This window comes from Bufo gargarizans, chromosome 8, assembly GCF_014858855.1.
Source record: "Bufo gargarizans isolate SCDJY-AF-19 chromosome 8, ASM1485885v1, whole genome shotgun sequence".
In the NCBI taxonomy this organism is placed as follows: Eukaryota; Metazoa; Chordata; class Amphibia; order Anura; family Bufonidae; genus Bufo; species Bufo gargarizans.
In genome coordinates, this window is record NC_058087.1 from 144,170,414 (window position 1) to 144,190,692 (window position 20,279).

A 20,279-nucleotide genomic window follows, 5' to 3' on the forward strand; every position below is an offset into this window, starting at 1 on the left:
TCTTGGGACTGTGGCTGCTTTACACACTGTCAGGTCTGAGATTTACATCTAAAGCATCCAGTGCAAGGACTGATACCAAGTGCTTACACCGCTGAGGCTAAAAATTCCATGTCCTATATACAAAATGTAACCAGAAGCATTTTCCATTGAAAGCTGAGAATTATGTTAAAGCAGAGAGTTCTGTTTCAATAGCTCTGGAGCTCTTCAAGTATGTACAGACTTTTTGGGCAATGTAAGGCTCTGTTCACATTGTGTTAACTTTCCAGCAGATATATGGTCATTGAAGGTTTTTGATAGAACAGTATTAAAATAAGACATATACCATGCCCTACAGCAGAGATCTCAAACTCATGAAGCTCCACCTGTTGTAAAACTACAACTTCCATCATGCCAGGAGAGCCTACAGCTATCAGGGGATGCTGGGAGTTGTAGTTTTCCAACAGCTGGAGGGTCGCGAGTTTGAGATCCCTGCCTTGCCGGTTTATGGGTGTCACTATCTCTATAGTGTGGTGAAGTGCATGATAGAGGTGTGCTGAGGTGTGCATCTCACCCAGGTTTTCAGTTTAGCTGGGTGAGATAACTGGAATCCAGAAATGGTGCTGCTTCGGCAAGGCATAGCTTGCTGGAGATCATTTTGCTTAAAGTCCCATGGGCTGAATTTCTTTGGACTGGGAGACAGGTTGGTAGTGGGAGTCTCTCAGTCCACAACCCTAGTCCACTACAGGTATTCTCTTAAGGGTCCATTCACACGTCCACAATTTCGTTCCGCATTTTGCAAAATGGAATGGAGGACCCATTCATTTCAATGGGGCCGCACGAAATGCGGCCCGGCTCCGGAAATGCGAAATACATTTCCGTTCCCGAAAAAAATACATGTCCTATTCTTCGAGTTAGAAAAGGAAGCCTGCAGAGGCTCTGTGTGGTCCCAGCCAGGAGGGCCACGAGGCTGTTTGAAAGCCTGAGTTTTGGGGGGGCCCAGCGACGCCTGAGGAAAGCGGTGTCGCACGGTCAGAGTCGGGAGGACTCTTGGACCATATCCCCCCAAGGTACTGGTGTGGAGGCTGCTGGACCATATGGCTGAGAAAAGCCAGATCTTACCCCTTGTGTGAACTGCGCTTTAGAGGCGAGTTAGGGAGAAGACCTATGTATTAGGTAATGCCCAGACGGGCAGGTGTTTATTTGCTATGTTTATGTTGGTGCTGAAGTGCCATATTAAGCACCGTTTGGACTTGACCCCCCGTTGTCTGAGGAGGAATCTGTCATTGCCAACCCCCTGTGAGAGAGAGATCCCTTACAATAGGTACACACCTGCATGTGTATTCGTTGCTTGGAATAGGGAAGAAAATGTGTGCACTATGTTAGCCAATGGACAAAGAAAACGAGTCCTCAGTCGCAGATCCCTTTTTATGGCTAAATGGACAGATGATAACAAATAGCAAGCTTTCCAGATTAGTTAGGTCTCTTCATCAGGAATGGAGTAAAACCAATATCTGCATAGTCACATATTTATACACAAAAATGGCATTGGAAAAGCGCTGTAAGGCCTCATGCACATGACCGTATGTGTTTTGCGGTCCGCAAAAAAAAAATAATGGATGACTTTCCGTATGGCATCCGTTTTTTTTTTGCGGATCCACTGTAATAATGCCTATCCTTGTCCGCAAACTAGAAAAAAAAAGGATATGCACAATTTTTTGGGCGGAGCAACGGAACGGACATACTGATGCAGACAGCACACGGTGTGCGGTCCGCGTTTTTTGCGGACCCATTGAAATGAATTGGTCCGCATCCTATCCGCAAAAAAAACTCAACGGACACGGAAACAAAATACGTTTGTGTGCATGAGGCCTTATGGAGACAAGCAATGTAAGAGATAAGTTATCTAGTTTCACACCTTCTGGAATTCACCGCTGCCGGATGCAGACTGAATGTCCGCCGGCCCCAATAAATATAAGGGGGTCCAGCCGCATTCCAGCAGACAATGTAGAGAAACGGCCGGACACAGATCGCTGCATGCTGTGGTTAGTGTCCGGCCTATTCCTGGTATTGTCTGCCTGAACAGCCTGCTGGAATTCACACTGGAGGTGTGAACATAGTCTAAATGTATCGAGTCCTTCAGACATATGGTAAACTCCATCATCCTGGACACAAATGAAATGCCGCCATCCAACATCAGTAGGAGGGTTATACAAATCTTTGAAAAACAAAAAAGGAATACTATAAAACCAGCAGACAAAGGTTGTGCAATAGTCATGATGAACACATCAGACAGACGCACTACTACTCAAAACTGGCATCTCACCCTGCAAAGGAATACATCATACATTCTCAGTTTGTCTGCCGGAACAGCCCACCGGAGGTGTGAAACTAGCCTAAGTCAGTGAAGATTAACAGGCCCATTGCACAACCCCTGTCACCTTGATCTTGGACTATTATCTGCAGTAATAAATGAGTAGCACCACAGATAAGGATTTCAGATCACTACTTTCTATTTTTCTACTGACCCTCAGTGTTTAATGTTGCACTGAAATGCATTTTCTGGGACTGCATTCAACTCCCCTCTATTGTCTTAACTGCGTATTTCAGCACAGCATCGAGTGTTGAAAGCAGGGACATGGGGGCAGCAGAGAAAAAATACAAATGGCAATATGGACTCCATTTGTACAGCACTATTCATGTATTACTGCAGATATTATTTTGGATTAATGGTGAAAAACTCCTTTTAACCACTTTGGGACACAGCATTATTTCACCTTAAGGACCAGGCCATTTATTTATTTTTTTCGTAAATCTTTGACTTATCCAGGCCATTGTGAGAATGTTTTTTCGTCACATATTGTACTTCATGACACTGGTAAAATGAAGTAAAAAAAATTAAATTTTTATTTATAAAAAAATACCAAATTTACCCAAATTTTTTAAAAAATTGCAAATTCCCAAGTTTCAATTTCTCAACTTCTAAAATACATAGTAATACCTCCAAAAATAGTTATTACTTTACATTCCCCATATGTCTACTTCATGTTTGGATCATTTTGGGAATGATATTTTATTTTTTGGGGATGCTACAAGGCTTAGAAGTTTAGAAGCAAATCTTGAAATTTTTCTGAAAATTTTCAAAAACCCAATTTTTATGGACAAGTTCAGGTATGAAGTCACTTTGCGAGGCTTACATAGTAGAAACCACCCAAAAAATGACCCCATTCTAGAAACTACACCCCTCAAGGAATTCAAAACTTTACAAACGTCGTTAACCCTTTAGGTGTTCCACAAGAGTTATTGGCAAATGGAGATGAAATTTCAGAATTAAAATTTTGGGGAAAATTTTCCATTTTAATCCATTTTTCCCAGTAACAAAGGAAGGGTTAACAGCCAAACAAAACTCAATATTTATGGCCCTGATTCTGTAGTTTACAGAAACACCTTATACGTGGTTGTAAACCGCTGTACGGGCACACGGCAGGGCACAGAAGGAAAGGAATGCCATACGGTTTTTGGAGGGCAGATTTTGCTGGACTGGTTTATTTACACCATGTCCCATTTGAAACCCGCCTGATGCACCCCTAGAGTAGAAACTCCAAAAAAGTGACCCCACTTTAGAAACTATGGGATAAGGTGGCAGTATTGTTGGTACGAGTTTAGGGTACATATGATTTTTGGTTGCTCTATATTACACTTTTTGTGAGGCAAGGTAACAAGAAATAGCTGTTTTGGCACAGTTTTTATTTTTTGTTATTTACAACATTCATCTGACAGATTAGATCACGTGATATTTTTATAAAGCAAGTTATTACAGATGCTGCGATACCCAATATGTATACCTTTTTTTATTTATTTAAGTGTTACACAATTATTTCATTTTTGAAGCAAAAAACACAAAAAAAAATCATGTTTTAGTGTTTCAACAGTCTGAGAGCCATAATTTTTTCAGTTTTTGGGCGATTACCTTGGGTAGGGTATGATTTTTGCGGGATGAGATGACGGTTTTATTGGCACTATTTTGGGGTGCGTGTGACTTTTTGATCACTTGCTATTACACTTTTTGCAATGTAAGGTGACAAAAAATGGTTTATTTAGCACAGTTTTTATTTAAAATTTTTTACCGTGTTCATCTGAGGGGTTAAGTCATGTGATATTTTTATAGAGCCGGTCGATACGGACGCGGCGATACTTAATATGTATACTTTATTTATGTAAGTTTTAAACAATATCATTTAAAAAAAAATAAAAAAATGTTTTAGTGTCTCCATATTCTCAGAGCCATAGTTTTTGGACAATTGTCTCAGGTAGGGGCTAATTTTTTGCAGGATGAGGTGACGGTTAGATTGCCTACCAAAATAGTACCAATCGCCTTTTTGATCGCTTGCTGTTGTTCTTTTTGTGATGTAAGGTGACAAAAAAAATGGTTTATTTAGCACAGTTTTTATTTTTTTACGCCGTTCATCTGAGGGGTTAGGTCATGTGATATGTTTATAGAGCCGGTCGATACGGACGCGGCGATACCTAATATGTATACTTATTTTTTCTCCCCTATTTAAAAAAATATATATTTAACTTTATTTGGGGAAAATGACGTTTTGGTTTATTTTTACTTGAAACTTAATTCAATTATTTGAGCAGGCCTCTTGTTCCGATCACTGCCCGCCGGTGATCGGAAATACACATGACGTACCGGTACGTCATGTGTCCTGAAGAGGTTAAGACATGTGCCCCTCGGAACGGATGGGGGTATCACAACCACGGACCAGATCTCAATCAGAGGACAACTTCCACACTCCTGATCTATGAACTGCTTCAATATTCACTGCCACAGCCATTTACCCATTTCTTCATGCTTATAGCCCTGTTTTACGTCCCTTGTCTAATTTACCACACAATTTTTTTTATTATTAAAGGAGAACTGTCACATTTAGACCCCAATTAAAATTTTTATATATGTAGTTACTAATAACATGATATTCCAGAATCAGTTACTATTAGACTGACTTACCCCATATTTAATAAGATTCAGCCCTTAGCAACCAGTCTGCATAAAACTGCAATTTCACTATTCTGTTAAGATGGCGGCCACTGCCCTCACCCTGAGGCTAATCCCGCCTGCCCTCACTACCCACAATGCATTGAGCTCCTCGTGCACTAGCTTCTGCACCTCAACCAATTATTGCTCTCCCCACTTAAACACGCCCTCCTCCTCCTTCTATCTCATACACTTTAGGAGGTGGCTGGATTGTAAGGCCTCAATTTAGCTTGGACACAGAAAGCTGGAGCGTGCCTGCTGCAGCCTGGCTCTCTATGAATCAAACCCAGGCTGCTGCATAGTATTTCCTATGGAGCCTAACCTGTAAATAGGCTCCATAGGAAATATGCGATTTTCTCATATATTCCAATGCTATTGCATTGGAATGCATGAGAATAGCAATCTAATGACTGCATGTTATAGTTCCCTATGGGAACTATACAAAAGCATAAAAACAAAACAAAAAAACACACATAAAAATTAAAATCAACCCCATTTTCCCAAAATGAAAAAAAAAAATAATAAGAAAAAATGCACATCATGGGTGTCGCAATGTGCGAAAACACCCATACTATAAAAATATTCCCCATACGGTAAACAGAAAACCGGAAAAAAGTGTCGACTCACCATTTTTGGATGCTTCATTTCCTCACAAAAAGTTAAATAAAAGGTGATCAAAAAGTCATACACACCCCAGAATGGTATCAATGAAAAGATCAGATTGCGCCGCAAAAAATGAGCCCCACACAACTCCGTACACATAATTCCAAAAAAGTTATAGGGGTCAAAATATGGCAACTAAAAAGTGAAACTGATTTTTTCCCACTTTTGAATTTTTTTTTTGTGCCAGTAAAATGTGCCCCCATAGATGCCCCACAATCATGTGCCAGTAACAACAGCCCCCCTGAAATGTGCCAGTAACAATAGCCCCCCCAAAAGTGCCAGTAACCAGAGCCCTCCCAAATGTTTGCATTGAACTGTGTATACAGATGGTACAGTATACATGGAACTTACTGACTGTGCTGCAGGGTTTAAAACTATAGGAGGAGCAGAGCCATGTGTAGGGCTAAGGGGTTAATACAATGTATAGGAAGAGCAGAGCCATGTGTGGTACTAAAGGGTTAATGTGGGGGGGCTGTACTTACTGAACCCATGCAGGGGTTACTTGTAGGATGCAGAGAAGTTGGTGAAGCCATGCAGTCATGCAGGGGTTAATCCATAGGACGGCTGCAGTGAAGTTAGTGAAGACCAGCACTGTATAGGGAGGTCTTGCAGTGAAGTTCCCAGGTCTGGCTGAAGCCTGTAGTCCTCCAAGCTCTCCTCTTACCACATGTTGCTGAGCGGCTCCTGCTCCATTCTCCAGCACTGCTGAGGGAGCGTCTGACAAGCGCAGGGATGTGGAAAAGTGTACACAGCCCAGGCACTGTTATCAGCTACCAGGGAGGACCCAGCTTTTTATCCATTCCCTTACAACTTTTACTCTGGCTCTCAGTTCTGACCAGTAATGTGAGCGCGCACGCAGGCAGGATGACAGCCTGCTTGTGCGTCCCCAGTCTTCCTCTGAGCAGCAATCTGGTAGACGTGGATGCCTGGCAACCTGATTTTAATCTTAGGTAATAATAGCCAATACTGGGGACAATAATGTGGCTTTTAGGGGTTATTTATTAAACAATCAAAAATTAAAACAGGGCCAACAAGGTGATATTAACCCTTTCATGACCAAGGATCATTGTTGCCCCAGTGTCCAGGTCAAAATTTACAAATCTGACATGCGTCACTTTATGTGGTAAACACTTATTTATCCAAGCAATTCTGAGATTGTTTTCTCGTGACACATTGTACTTCATGATAGTCATGAATTTGAGTCAATATATTTCACCTTTATTTATGAAAAAATCCCAAATTTATTTAAAAACAGAAAGTCATACCTAATAAAATATTTATTACTTAACATTTCCCATATGTCTACTTTATGTTGGCATAATTTTGGAAATGTCATTTTATTTTTTTAGGACGTTAGAAGGCTTAGAAGTTTAGAAGCAATTCTTAAAATTTTTAAGAAAATTTCCAAATCCCACTTTTTAAAGGACCAGTTCAGGTCTGAAGTCACTTTGTGGGGCTTACATAGTGGAAACCGCCCATAAATGACCCCATTGTAGAAACTACACCCCTCAAGTTACTCAAAACTGATTTTACAAACTTTGTTAACCCTTTAGTCGTTCCACAAGAATTAACCACTTCAGCCCCGCTAGCTGAAACCCCCTTCATGACCAGAGCACTTTTTACACTTCGGCACTACACTACTTTCACCGTTTATCGCTCGGTCATGCAACTTACCACCCAAATGAATTTTACCTCCTTTTCTTCTCACTAATAGAGCTTTCATTGGGTGGTATTTTATTGCTGCTGACATTTTTACTTTTTTTGTTATTAATCGAAATGTAACGATTTTTTTGCAAAAAAATGACATTTTTCACTTTCAGCTGTAAAATTTTGCAAAAAAAAACGACATCCATATATAAATTTTTCGCTAAATTTATAGTTCTACATGTCTTTGATAAAAAAAAATGTTTGGGCAAAAAAAAAAATGGTTTGGGTAAAAGTTATAGCGTTTACAAACTATGGTACAAAAATGTGAATTTCCGCTTTTTGAAGCAGCTCTGACTTTCTGAGCACCTGTCATGATTCCTGAGGTTCTACAATGCCCAGACAGTAGAAAACCCCCACAAATGACCCCATTTCGGAAAGTAGACACTCTAAGGTATTCGCTGATGGGCATAGTGAGTTCATAGAACTTTTTATTTTTTGTCACAAGTTAGCGGAAAATGATGATGATTTTTTATTTTTATTTTTTTCTTACAAAGTCTCATATTCCACTAACTTGCGACAAAAAAAAAAAAAATTCTAGGAACTCGCCATGCCCCTCACGGAATACCTTGGGGTGTCTTCTTTCCAAAATGGGGTCACTTGTGGGGTAGTTATACTGCCCTGGCAATTTAGGGGCCCAAATGTGTGAGAAGAACTTTGCAATCAAAATGTGTAAAAAATGACCGGTGAAATCCGAAAGGTGCACTTTGGAATATGTGCCCCTTTGCCCACCTTGGCTGCAAAAAAGTGTGACACATCTGGTATCGCCGTACTCAGGAGAAGTTGGGGAATGTGTTTTGGGGTGTCATTTTACATATACCCATGCTGGGTGAGAGAAATATCTTGGCAAAAGACAACTTTTCCAATTTTTTTTATACAAAGTTGGCATTTGACCAAGATATTTTTCTCACCCAGCATGGGTATATGTAAAATGACACCCCAAAACACATTCCCCAACTTCTCCTGAGTACGGCGATACCAGATGTGTCACACTTTTTTGCAGCCAAGGTGGGCAAAGGGGCACATATTCCAAAGTGCACCTTTCGGATTTCGCAGGCCATTTTTTACACATTTTGATTGCAAAGTACTTCTCACACATTTGGGCCCCTAAATTGCCAGGGCAGTATAACTACGCCACAAGTGACCCCATTTTGGAAAGAAGACACCCCAAGGTATTCCGTAAGGGGCATGGCGAGTTCCTAGAATTTTTTATTTTTTGTCGCAAGTTAGTGGAATATGAGACTTTGTAAGGAAAAAAGAAAAAAAAAGAAAAATCATCATTTTCCGCTAACTTGTGACAAAAAATAAAAAATTCTAGGAACTCGCCGTGCCCCTCACGGAATACCTTGGGGTGTCTTCTTTCCAAAATGGGGTCACTTGTGGCGTAGTTATACTGCCCTGGCAATTTAGGGGCCCAAATGTGTAAGAAGTACTTTGCAATCAAAATGTGTAAAAAATGGCCTGTTAAATCCGAAAGGTGCACTTTGGAATGTGTGCCCCTTTGCCCACCTTGGCTGCAAAAAAGTGTCACACATCTGGTATCGCCGTACTCAGGAGAAGTTGGGGAATGTGTTTTGGGGTGTCATTTTACATATACCCATGCTGGGTGAGAGAAATATCTTGGCAAAACACAACTTTTCCCATTTTTTTTATACAAAGTTGGCATTTGACCAAGATATTTTTCTCACCCAGCATGGGTATATGTAAAATGACACCCCAAAACACATTGCCCAACTTTTCCTGAGTACGGCGATACCAGATGTGTCACACTTTTTTGCAGCCAAGGTGGGCAAAGGGGCACATATTCCAAAGTGCACCTTTCGGATTTCGCAGGCCATTTTTTACACATTTTGATTGCAAAGTACTTCTCACACATTTGGGCCCCTAAATTGCCAGGGCAGTATAACTACGCCACAAGTGACCCCATTTTGGAAAGAAGACACCCCAAGGTATTCCGTAAGGGGCATGGCGAGTTCCTAGAATTTTTTATTTTTTGTCGCAAGTTAGTGGAATATGAGACTTTGTAAGGAAAAAAGAAAAAAAAAGAAAAATCATCATTTTCCGCTAACTTGTGACAAAAAATAAAAAATTCTAGGAACTCGCCGTGCCCCTCACGGAATACCTTGGGGTGTCTTCTTTCCAAAATGGGGTCACTTGTGGCGTAGTTATACTGCCCTGGCAATTTAGGGGCCCAAATGTGTAAGAAGTACTTTGCAATCAAAATGTGTAAAAAATGGCCTGTTAAATCCGAAAGGTGCACTTTGGAATGTGTGCCCCTTTGCCCACCTTGGCTGCAAAAAAGTGTGACACATCTGGTATCGCCGTACTCAGGAGAAGTTGGGGAATGTGTTTTGGGGTGTCATTTTACATATACCCATGCTGGGTGAGAGAAATATCTTGGCAAAACACAACTTTTCCCATTTTTTTTATACAAAGTTGGCATTTGACCAAGATATTTTTCTCACCCAGCATGGGTATATGTAAAATGACACCCCAAAACACATTGCCCAACTTCTCCTGAGTACGGCGATACCAGATGTGTGACACTTTTTTGCAGCCTAGATGCGCAAAGGTGCCCAAATTCCTTTTAGGAGGGCATTTTTAGACATTTGGATCCCAGACTTCTCACACTTTCGGGCCCCTAAAAAGCCAGGGCAGTATAAATACCCATGTGACCCCACTTTGGAAAGAAGACACCCCAAGGTATCCAATGAGGGGCCTGGCAAGTTCATATAAATTTTTTTTTCTTTTGCATAAGTTAGCGGAAATTGATTTTTTTTGTTTTTTTCTCACAAAGTCTCACTTTCCGCTAACTTGGGACAAAAATTTCAATCTTTCATGGACTCAATATGCCCCTCACGGAATACCTTGGGGTGTCTTCTTTACGAAATGGGGTCACATGTGGGGTATTTATACTGCCCTGGCTTTTTAGGGGCCCTAAAGCGTGAGAAGAAGTCTGGAATATAAATGTCTAAAAAAATTTACGCATTTGGATTCCGTGAGGGGTATGGTGAGTTCATGTGAGATTTTATTTTTTGACACAAGTTAGTGGAATATGAGACTTTGTAAGAAAAAACAAAAACAAACAAAAAATTTCCGCTAACTTGGGCCAAAAAAATGTCTGAATGGAGCCTTACAGGGGGGGGGGGGGGGGGGTGATCAATGACAGGGGGGTGATCACCCATATAGACTCCCTGATCACCCCCCTGGTAAGGCTCCATTCAGACGTCCGTATGATTTTTACGGATCCATGGATACATGGATCGGATCCGCAAAACACATGCGGACGTCTGAATGGAGCCTTACAGGGGGGTTATCAATGACAGGGGGTGATCAGGGTGATCACCCCCCTGTCACTGATCACCCCCCCTGTAAGGCTCCATTCAGACGTCCATATGATTTTTACGGATCCATGGATACATGGATCGGATCCGCAAAACACATGCGGACGTCTGAATGGAGCCTTACAGGGGGGTTATCAATGACAGGGGGTGATCAGGGAGTGTATATGGGTGATCACCCACCTGTCATTGATCACCCCCCTGTAAGGCTCCATTCAGACGTCCGCATGATATTTACGGATCCATGGATACATGGATCGGATCCGCAAAACACATGCGGACGTCTGAATGGAGCCTTACAGGGGGGTGATCAATGACAGGGGGGTGATCAATGACAGGGGGTGATCAGGGAGTGTATATGTGTGATCACCCGCCTGTCATTGATCACCCCCCTGTAAGGCTCCATTCAGACGTCCGTATGTGTTTTGCGGATCCGATCCATGTATCCGTGGATCCGTAAAAATCATACGGACGTCTGAACGGAGCCTGACAGGGGGGGTGATCAGGGAGTGTATATGGGTGATCACCCCCCTGTCATTGATCACCCCCTGTAAGGCTCCATTCAGACGTCCGCATGTGTTTTGCGGATCCGATCCATGTATCCGTAAAAATCATGCGGACGTCTGAATGGAGCCTTACAGGGGGGTGATCAATGACAGGGGGTGATCAGGGAGTGTATATGGGTGATCACCCCCCTGTCATTGATCACCCCCTGTAAGGCTCCATTCAGACGTCCGCATGATTTTTACGGATCCATGGATACATGGATCGGATCCGCAAAACACATGCGGACGTCTGAATGGAGCCTTACAGGGGGGTGATCAATGACAGGGGGGTGATCAATGACAGGGGGTGATCAGGGAGTGTATATGCGTGATCACCCACCTGTCATTGATCACCCCCCTGTAAGGCTCCATTCAGACGTCCGTATGTGTTTTGCGGATCCGATCCATGTATCCGTGGATCCGTAAAAATCATACGGACGTCTGAACGGAGCCTGACAGGGGGGGTGATCAATGACAGGGGGGGTGATCAATGACAGGGGGGTGATCAGGGAGTTTATATGGGGTGATCATGGGTGATCAGGGGTTCATAAAGGGTTAATAAGTGATGGGGGGGGGGGGGGGTTGTAGTGTAGTGTAGTGTTTGGTGCGACTTTACTGACCTACCTGTGTCCTCTGGTGGTCGATCCTAACAAAAGGGACCACCAGAGGACCAGGTAGCAGGTATATTAGACGCTGTTATCAAAACAGCGTCTAATATACCTGTTAGGGGTTAAAAAAAATCAGATCTCCAGCCTGCCAGCGAGCGATCGCCGCTGGCATGCTGGAGATCCACTCGCTTACCTTCCGTTCCTGTGAGCGCGCGCGCCTGTGTGCGCGCGTTCACAGGAAATCTCGGCTCTCGCGTATATGCGTCCACCCAGAAGAGCAGGGCCGCCGGCAGGACGCAATCCTGCGTACGGCGGTCCTGGAGTGGTTAAAGGAAAATGGAGATGAAATGTCTAAATTTCACTTTTTTGAGTGATTTTCCATTTTATAATTTTTTTTTCTTTAACACATTGAGGGTTAACAGCCAAACAAAACTCAACATTTATTACCCAGATTCAGCGGTTTACAGAAACACCCCACATGTGGTCGTAAACTGATGTAAGGGCGCGCGGCAGGGCGCAGAAGGAAAGGAACGCCATATGGTTTTTGGAAGGCAGATTTTGCTAAACTGGTTTTAAATGTCATCTCCCATTTAAAGCCCCCCCGATGCACCCATACAGTAGAAACTCCCAAAAAGTGACCCTATTTTGGAAACTAGGGGATGAGGTGCCAGTTTTATTGGTACTATTTTGGGGTACATATGATTTTTAATTGCTCTATATTAAGTTTTTTGTGAGGCAAGGTAATTGAAAAATGGCTGTTTTGGCACAGTTTTTTTTTTTTTTTTGACAGTTTTATAGAGCAAATCGTTACGGACATGGCAATCCCTAATATGTATACTTTTTCTTATTTATTTAAGTTTTACACAATAATAGCATTTCTGAAACCAAAAAAATGATGTTTTAGTGTCTCCATAGTCTGAGAGCCATAGCTTTTTTATTTTTTGGGCGATTGTCTTAAATAGGGTATCATTTTTTGAGGGATGAGGTGACGGTTTGATTGGGGCTATTTTGGGGGTCATACACCTTTTTGATCGCTTGCTGTTGCACTTTTTGTGATGTAAGGTGACAAAAATGTCTTTTTTTTTTTTTTATGGTGTTTATCGGACTGGGTCTATCATGTGATATCTTTATAGAGCCAGTCGTTACAGACGCGGTGATACCTAATATGTGTAGTTTTTTATTTTTTATAGGAAAAGGCAATTTATTTTTTTAATTTTACATTTTTATTTATTTTTACTTGAATTTATTTTTTCACATTATTATTTTTTTTTTTATAAAGTCCCTCTTGGATCTTGAAGATCTAGTGGGGCTGTGACACTGTGATTTTCAGCGCAGATCAGAGCCTGAAACCGGCATTTTTTCACTGCCTCGATCCGATTGGTTAGTCTGCACAGACTAACCAATCGGATCGATTGCCGGCAAAGGGCCACTCTGATTGGTCCCTTGCCAGCATTACTGCACTGTATGCTGTCCGTGACAGCAGAAGGGCAGAAGCTTTAATCCAAGCGCTTTGCAGCGCTTGGATTAAAGAGCTGCCAGAACGTTTATATACGTGGTAGCTGCACAGGATATGTGCAGCTATCACGTATATATACGGATTGCAGTCAGGAAGGGGTTAATCACCAAAATCCAATAGTAAAAAATAAATAAAAAATGCGACAGTTATCTTTTAAATACAATCAAACAATATGATAGATAGGAAGGTTGAATGGATTTACCTGTAAAGCATAAGAAACAGACAGTCCTACCAATCCAGGACTGAGTTTATTCCTAGCTATCACGGCAAACAGGGAGGCAAAGAGGACTATACAGTTTCCGACAAACTCCAGTCTTATTGCTAACCACCTGAGAAGAGAGAAGAGTAGACATTGCCCAGTTGAGTCTGCTGCTCCGTAAAGGGATTGGAAAGTTCAGGAAATTTTAAAATGTAAAAGCAATTACGAGGGGATCCAGCATTCAGTACTCTCTCACCTACTACTAGGGAGGATAATGGCTCGTGAATGGAGAGAGTAACACATGTGTAATCATTCCCTTCAAGAAGAGAAATAATGCCGCAAATGTGTTTTACAATTAGCTCCTCATATCACATACCTGTTGGAGACAATGCCGGGGTAATATGCCCTCTGATTCTCATCCACTCTGAAGTCGCTAATCTTAATAAATTGCTTCTGCTCACCAAATGCCCGGATGACACTAGCACCTAATAGCGTCTCATTGAAATGGGAATATACTGGAGACCGGCTGACTGACTCCAATCTTTTCAGCTGTCGTGACGTAGCTACGTAAAACCTCTACAGTAGGGAAAAAAAGGAAAGAAGATAATAAAGGAGCATTAGAATAAATGGTTAAACCATAAATGAGAATCCAGCAGTGGTGGTCGTGTAGGAAAAAAAAAACGGCCTCTCTGGTGGCCAGGACTGTGGGGGTGCGTATAGGGCTGACACCTTTTCCTATAGTGTGCAAGCACGGCCACTGCTGATGGATTGTACGGTGGTCATAATCCCTGGATTACAGTACAGCAAAGAAAGCAAAATGGACAATCACAATACATTAGTAAGTGCCTTGCATTAACTTTCTCTATTAACATGAGAAAGGGCATTTGCTGAAGTGACAAAACCCTGTCGACAAGAAACTACTGAACAATACTCACCTGTACAAAAAAGTATAGCAGACCCAATGGTGGAATGATGACGGCGACTATTGGGGTTGCCAAGAGAATTATAATGCATGCTCCAATGACATTAAATAGTGACCCCATGAACATCTTAATGATCTGTGGTATCATTGAATCAATGGTGTCAATCTCCTTGGAGAAACGGTTTACAAGATTCCCGCTTGGAGTCCGCTCAAAAAAACTCATAGGAAACCGGAGGACATTGTGTAGTAAATCCAATTGGAGATATCGGGAAGCAAGGACGCCCCCTAGTGAAACCGTTGTTGAGTATCCAAACACAGCAATGCCTGTAAATAAAGATGCATAATTGATATATGCTTACCAATCATAAGCACAATGCCAAATACACGAGCAGAGAAGAGCAAAAACCTGTTATGTGCCTTTAAAATGCCATGTGGTCACCTTTCCTGGTAGTTGGGTTAACAAATTATTGATAGTCACCTGGCTAAACTCTCTCAAGTGGTCAGCCTGTCACAGCAGTACGTGACCGAAATCCACCTCCTTGCGTGTATTCTCCTACCTCTGGTCTCCAGTCCAAATGCTCATTTAACCAGCACAAGTTCCAGAACCTCAGCACTTTTTGAGTGCGGTGTGACTGCAATCAAACATTAGCAGCTGCACTGTCCTCACTTCCAGATGGGTATAATCAGCGTGGATTATAATCTGCAGCATGTCAATCTATGTTCTGGATTTTTTCCCTTTGTAATGCAGAGGGTGAAATCTGCAGCAAATCCACAGAGTTTCTGTGACAAATTCAGCACCGTACGTTGCAGATTTTGCTGCTCCTGAACTCCAGCAGATACCATATGTGCTGTACCTTTACAGAAGTGAGAACACTGTCAGTTACTGACCTACCACAAGAAAATGGCTGATGTGTCTGTAAACATTGCTATGCAGACTGAAACTACACACGTTTCGGTGTCTAGTAAGTTACATTGATGGAGACCAGGGGTTTCGGAAAAATAAAAAGGCTGTGTGTGAATGAAGCTTGCACACTTCATCGGCCTGGCAGAGTAACAGAGACCCATGGTCACTTGTCTGCTGCTGAAATTGGTGGAATGGTTAATTAGTAGTCTTCACATGACCCTTTAATGACCCAAAAGGTTTTGACCCCCCCCCCCCCCAAAAAAACTTTTACCAGCCCCTTAAAGGGATTGTGCAAGAATGGGAGAGTGTTTGTTTGGCAACTCCCCCCCTCCCCATTCTGCAGGACTTGTAAAGGGAAGATGACTTACCTGCTTCCCGGCCACCCGCTCCTTCTCCCGACCTGTGGTGCTTATCTGGATGTTAACATTGCTGGAACCCAGCGAAGCACTGCAGGTCAGGAGAAGAAGGAGCGTGGGCCGCTGCCGGCAACTCATTTTCCCTTTGCAGGTCCCGCAGAATTGGAGGGTCTGCTAACCCCCCCTCCCATTCTTGCACAACTCCCTTTTTCAAAGGGTATTCCTATCTGGACATCCATGCATATCCACAGGTGAGAACACTACCTTTTTAGAGAATAAAGCGCACTCTCTCTCAAAACCTAAAATGGAGACATGGCTATGAATGAGCGACTCTCTCCATTCACTTCTATAACAGTTCTGAAAATAGCCAGAACTGTTAGAAGTGAATGCAGAGAGTTGCATATGGTCACCTCTTGGTTCCCAGTGGCTTGAGACAGGACCCCTCCTCCAGAACCCACATGTATCAGACATTTATGGTATATCCTGTAGATAGGCCATAAATGTCCAGACGGGAATAACTCCAAGTTAATAATAACAGACAGCAAACGTGTTGCAAAAATATCTGACAGTTCAATTCATATTAATGGGACGTGCAACAATCCATGTGCTGGCCATTGAAGGAATCCAAGGCAGATGAATGGAACGTACAGTATTTACCATCATGAAATTTCTACAACAAATATGCCAAATTTAAATTTATCTTTAAATGACTTGTTAAAAAACAACTAATTCTGTAAAGTTGCCTTCTTAGCACTTAAACGGTAGAAGTCGTCCAAACCTTGTGCCATCCCCAGTGCGCCGTAGACACCTAGTCTCATTTTGGTGTGCTGCTGCGTGCCATTGACCACGACATCATCAGTCCACAAGCTGAGCCAATAGTTGGAGGCCAAGGCAGACACATGATTGCACAGGAACAGGGCGACACTCAGGAAAGAAAGGATGAGACCGATGGCTTTCATGTATTCCAAAAACACCACCAGCTTGACCTGTGACAAAAAGATAAACATTTAGCACCTAAAACCCAAGCTGGTAAAAGTTACCCCTAAGACCAGGTTAAAAAAAAAAAAAAACACAGCTCAACCAACGTACATTGCCCGTTTTAGCCTTTTCCTCTTCAATCAATTTCCAGTCCTCCTTTTCTGTCCCGGACTTCTGGAGATCGGCTGTGCTGTTCTGGTGACCGGACTTTGTCTCAGACGTCGCACTTATCGCACTCAGCTGCCTGTTTAATAGAGAACGGTGTATACTGTACATCATTGATGAATAGATTAACAAATAGCCAAAAACAGAGATGTGCCCTAATGCAAAATCGTTCTTAGGACTCCCCACCAGCCATGTGCCATTTATATGGCTGCCCTCTTGTTATGTGGGTTCCCTCAGACATGACGGCTTTGCTGTACTGATACCTATGCACCCCCCTACAGCTACACCCTGGCCTGAAAGTATGAACGGAACAATTAAAAAGTTTGGGTAGAATTCAATATAAATTCTTAGATGTCTGCCATAGTAGCCATTGGCGCCCTGCAATCCCGTTGGGGGGTGCCAAAGAAGGTGAAAGAGGGAGCTCCCCGACTCATAGTAACATAGTATATAAGGCCGAAAAAAGACATTTTTCTCCATCCAGTTCGGCCTGTTATCCTGCAAGTTGATCCAGAGGAAGGCAAAAAACCCCTGTAATTTTGCCAATAACCATGCCATCTAAGGTACAAAATGGTTGTGATTGGAGGAGTCTTTGATCCAAGCCATTAGTGTAGGAACGCCATTGTCCTTACAAACGCCATGCCAGTGAAGCTTTTGGGGTTCATAAGTTGCATATTGGCAGTCATTAAGCTTTTAGGAAAACCAGCCCCTTCCTCTGTCCTGTGGAAGACAGACAGATTAGGGGGGCGCTTACTCCTCCGTTGCCACTGCAGCCTCTTCCTCCCAGGTCCCGACAGGATGTGTGCCCTTCTCTTTGTGTTTAGCTGCATATTAGTAAATGTAGATCAGGCATGTCCAAACTGCGGCCCTCCAGCTGTTGCTAAACTACAACTCCCAGCATGCCCTAATAGCTGTAAGCTATCCAGGCATGCTGGGAGTTGTAGTTTAGCAGCAGCTGGAGGGCCGCAGTTTGAACATGCCTGATGTAGATGAACAGGAACAGAGGAGCACACATCCAGTCAGGACGCGAGTGCAGGAGACCGCAGCCTGTGTGACGGCGGCAGATACAGATAGCCAAGTAATAACTAAACTGTCTTCCTTCCTCAAGAAGAAATAGACGATTTCCTAAAAAGCCTGGAAACTCCTTTAAGGAGATGGATATGCCTATGGGGGACAGATAGACTGCAGCGGCAGTGCACATTCTTGACCACCTTTCCTTACACACTCCTCCAGAGCGGGTGGGATTAGGATCCCCCAGCAGTTACATCAGTGGATAGATAATTTTATTTATTTTTGGGGGGATTTTAGCCATTTTATTACAGTTCTATTAAATGTGAGCCAGCAATCTGTATTTTTCTTGCAGTGGAAAACCGGCCAGATGTCTGTTCACACTACTGTTCAGCTCCTGTTGCTTTTTAGCGGCCAGTACAGCAAAGTCTATTGGGTTATTCTTTACTGTAGCAGAAAGATGAAAATCTGACAGACTGATTTTAAGTCAATGAGATCCATCAGAATCAGTAAAACTGGAATACTGCAGTTTCTATCAGTATTATGTGAAACATACCGATGTAGACTTTTCGCATTCCTTTCGCTGACCAATACTCCATTTTCCATATGTTTCTCTTCAGACGGGCTTGGCACTTCTGTAGGGGGGAGAAGCAAGACGTCACTTTCAATTATGAACAAATAGACCTCCTCTCACATGCCGCAGATGATCATGCAGTCACATGCCCTTTCCATGTCACTGCAAGCATGCCCACAAGCTACACAATAACCGCAACTCAACCAGGAATAACTACATGTCCAGCCCTACAAAAAACAAACAAAATAAATACCTACACTCACCTTGCCCGCCCGCCCCCCACCATTGCTGTTCTTATGGTGGCGAGGTTCCTGCTGCACTCCGCTTCCTGCTCCCGTCTCTACAGGGCAGGAAATGGCTAGGATTTCCATTCAGCCGATCACTGGCCAGGGTGGATAAAAATCAATGATTTTTTTTTTTTAAATAAAAAAAAAAAATAAAAAAAAAAAAAATCGGATTTTTTTTATTTAAATCTGATTTTTTTTAATTTAAATTGGATTTTTTTAATATAAAATGCTTTTTGAGGAAAATATATTACCATCCAAAGGTTATTTCATTATGAAATAAAGATTACTTATTTAATTATGTAGAATAAGGCTGTATATGTTTAATTTTGTGTTAAATTCCATTAATCCATTCACAATGTCAGGCTCTTCCAGAGGTTTTTGTAAGATTACTGGGTAGTTTCTCTGCCTACAAGATATTATCACAGATGTTTGGTTTAATTTTGGAGTTCTTAAAACTGAATTTATAACATGAAGAGAGTTGAGAAAAAGATCTTAATCCTAACTTCTACAAACCTATAAATACAGAATCAACCCCTTCAGTGCCAAGTTTAAAGTTCAGTGAATAGAATATAAACAATATTTCTTTATCACTTTCACTTCAAAATATCACTTTCTTGTGTAGGCTGGGCTGACAGTCTAAGTTTCTTAAAAAATATATATTTTCTTTAGCCAATTTAGTTAACAAACATGGATGTGTAAGCAAATAACATGCTGTAATGTTATTGTTTCAGTTGAATAAATCCTATTTAAATTGTTATTATTAAGGTAATGATTATTTTTCTCCTTCCTAAGTACAACAGAAAAATTGTCCAAATATGAATCTTTATGTAAAAAACTATGATTTAAATCAAGCCTTACTGACTAGTGATTTAAATCGGTTTGATTTAATTCAAATCCACCCTGCTACTGGCTGAGGCAGGTCATCACTGCAGCCAATCAAAGACGGTTTCGTCCATACAATCCAGTAGATGCAACATTTGGGCTGAAGCCCTTTTCCAGCATGTTTAGCTGCAGCCAGTTATTAGCTGAGGGGCATTCACAACCATTTCCAACAGGGTCAAAACGTGAGCAGGAGGTGCAGCACAGGGCAAACTCACTCATAATAATTGGCTGGTATAATCGAGCAGCTCGTTCACCAGCTGATGGGCAGTATCAGCAGCACAGCATCCGGTGTAATCAGGAGTGTGATGCTGATCGATAGGGGATGAGGGGAAAATGCCCGATCGTAATCGTTCCTCCAGCAATGTGTGTGCATCGCTTTGTGTAACCAAGTGCAAATGAGGGCCGATGGATGTGTACTCCTGTACATCAGGCAGCGTAATAGCAACCAAAGTTTATTTTATTTTATTTTTTATTTTTTTTGCGCTGTCATACCCCTGTAATAACCCTCTATAGTAGCATGTGTAGTTTTACATGATGCCGCTTCAGACTGCCACATTTACTGTATCATCTACATTTAAATGGCCTAGTTCTTTTCAAAAGTCAATTATTTTCA

At 42.1% G+C, this 20,279-nt stretch overlaps 1 protein-coding gene and 1 long non-coding RNA gene across 3 annotated transcripts in view; one reads left to right on the forward strand and one right to left on the reverse strand.

Annotated features, from left to right (window-relative positions):
- The window catches only part of LOC122945093, a 73,297-nt gene that overhangs the window by 33,142 nt on the left and 19,876 nt on the right, over window positions 1–20,279 (forward strand). The window lies entirely within an intron of this gene.
- Window positions 1–20,279, reverse strand: part of LOC122945092 (multidrug resistance-associated protein 1-like) — a 151,826-nt gene that overhangs the window by 16,936 nt on the left and 114,611 nt on the right. For both annotated transcript variants that reach the window (XM_044303958.1, XM_044303956.1), the window contains 6 exons: window positions 18,480–18,558; window positions 16,865–16,997; window positions 16,554–16,761; window positions 14,529–14,839; window positions 13,970–14,169; window positions 13,597–13,723 (listed from right to left, as the gene is read on the reverse strand). In XM_044303958.1, the coding sequence (XP_044159893.1) occupies window positions 13,597–13,723; window positions 13,970–14,169; window positions 14,529–14,839; window positions 16,554–16,761; window positions 16,865–16,997; window positions 18,480–18,558 (1,058 nt within the window). The remainder of the gene's footprint in view (window positions 1–13,596; window positions 13,724–13,969; window positions 14,170–14,528; window positions 14,840–16,553; window positions 16,762–16,864; window positions 16,998–18,479; window positions 18,559–20,279) is intronic.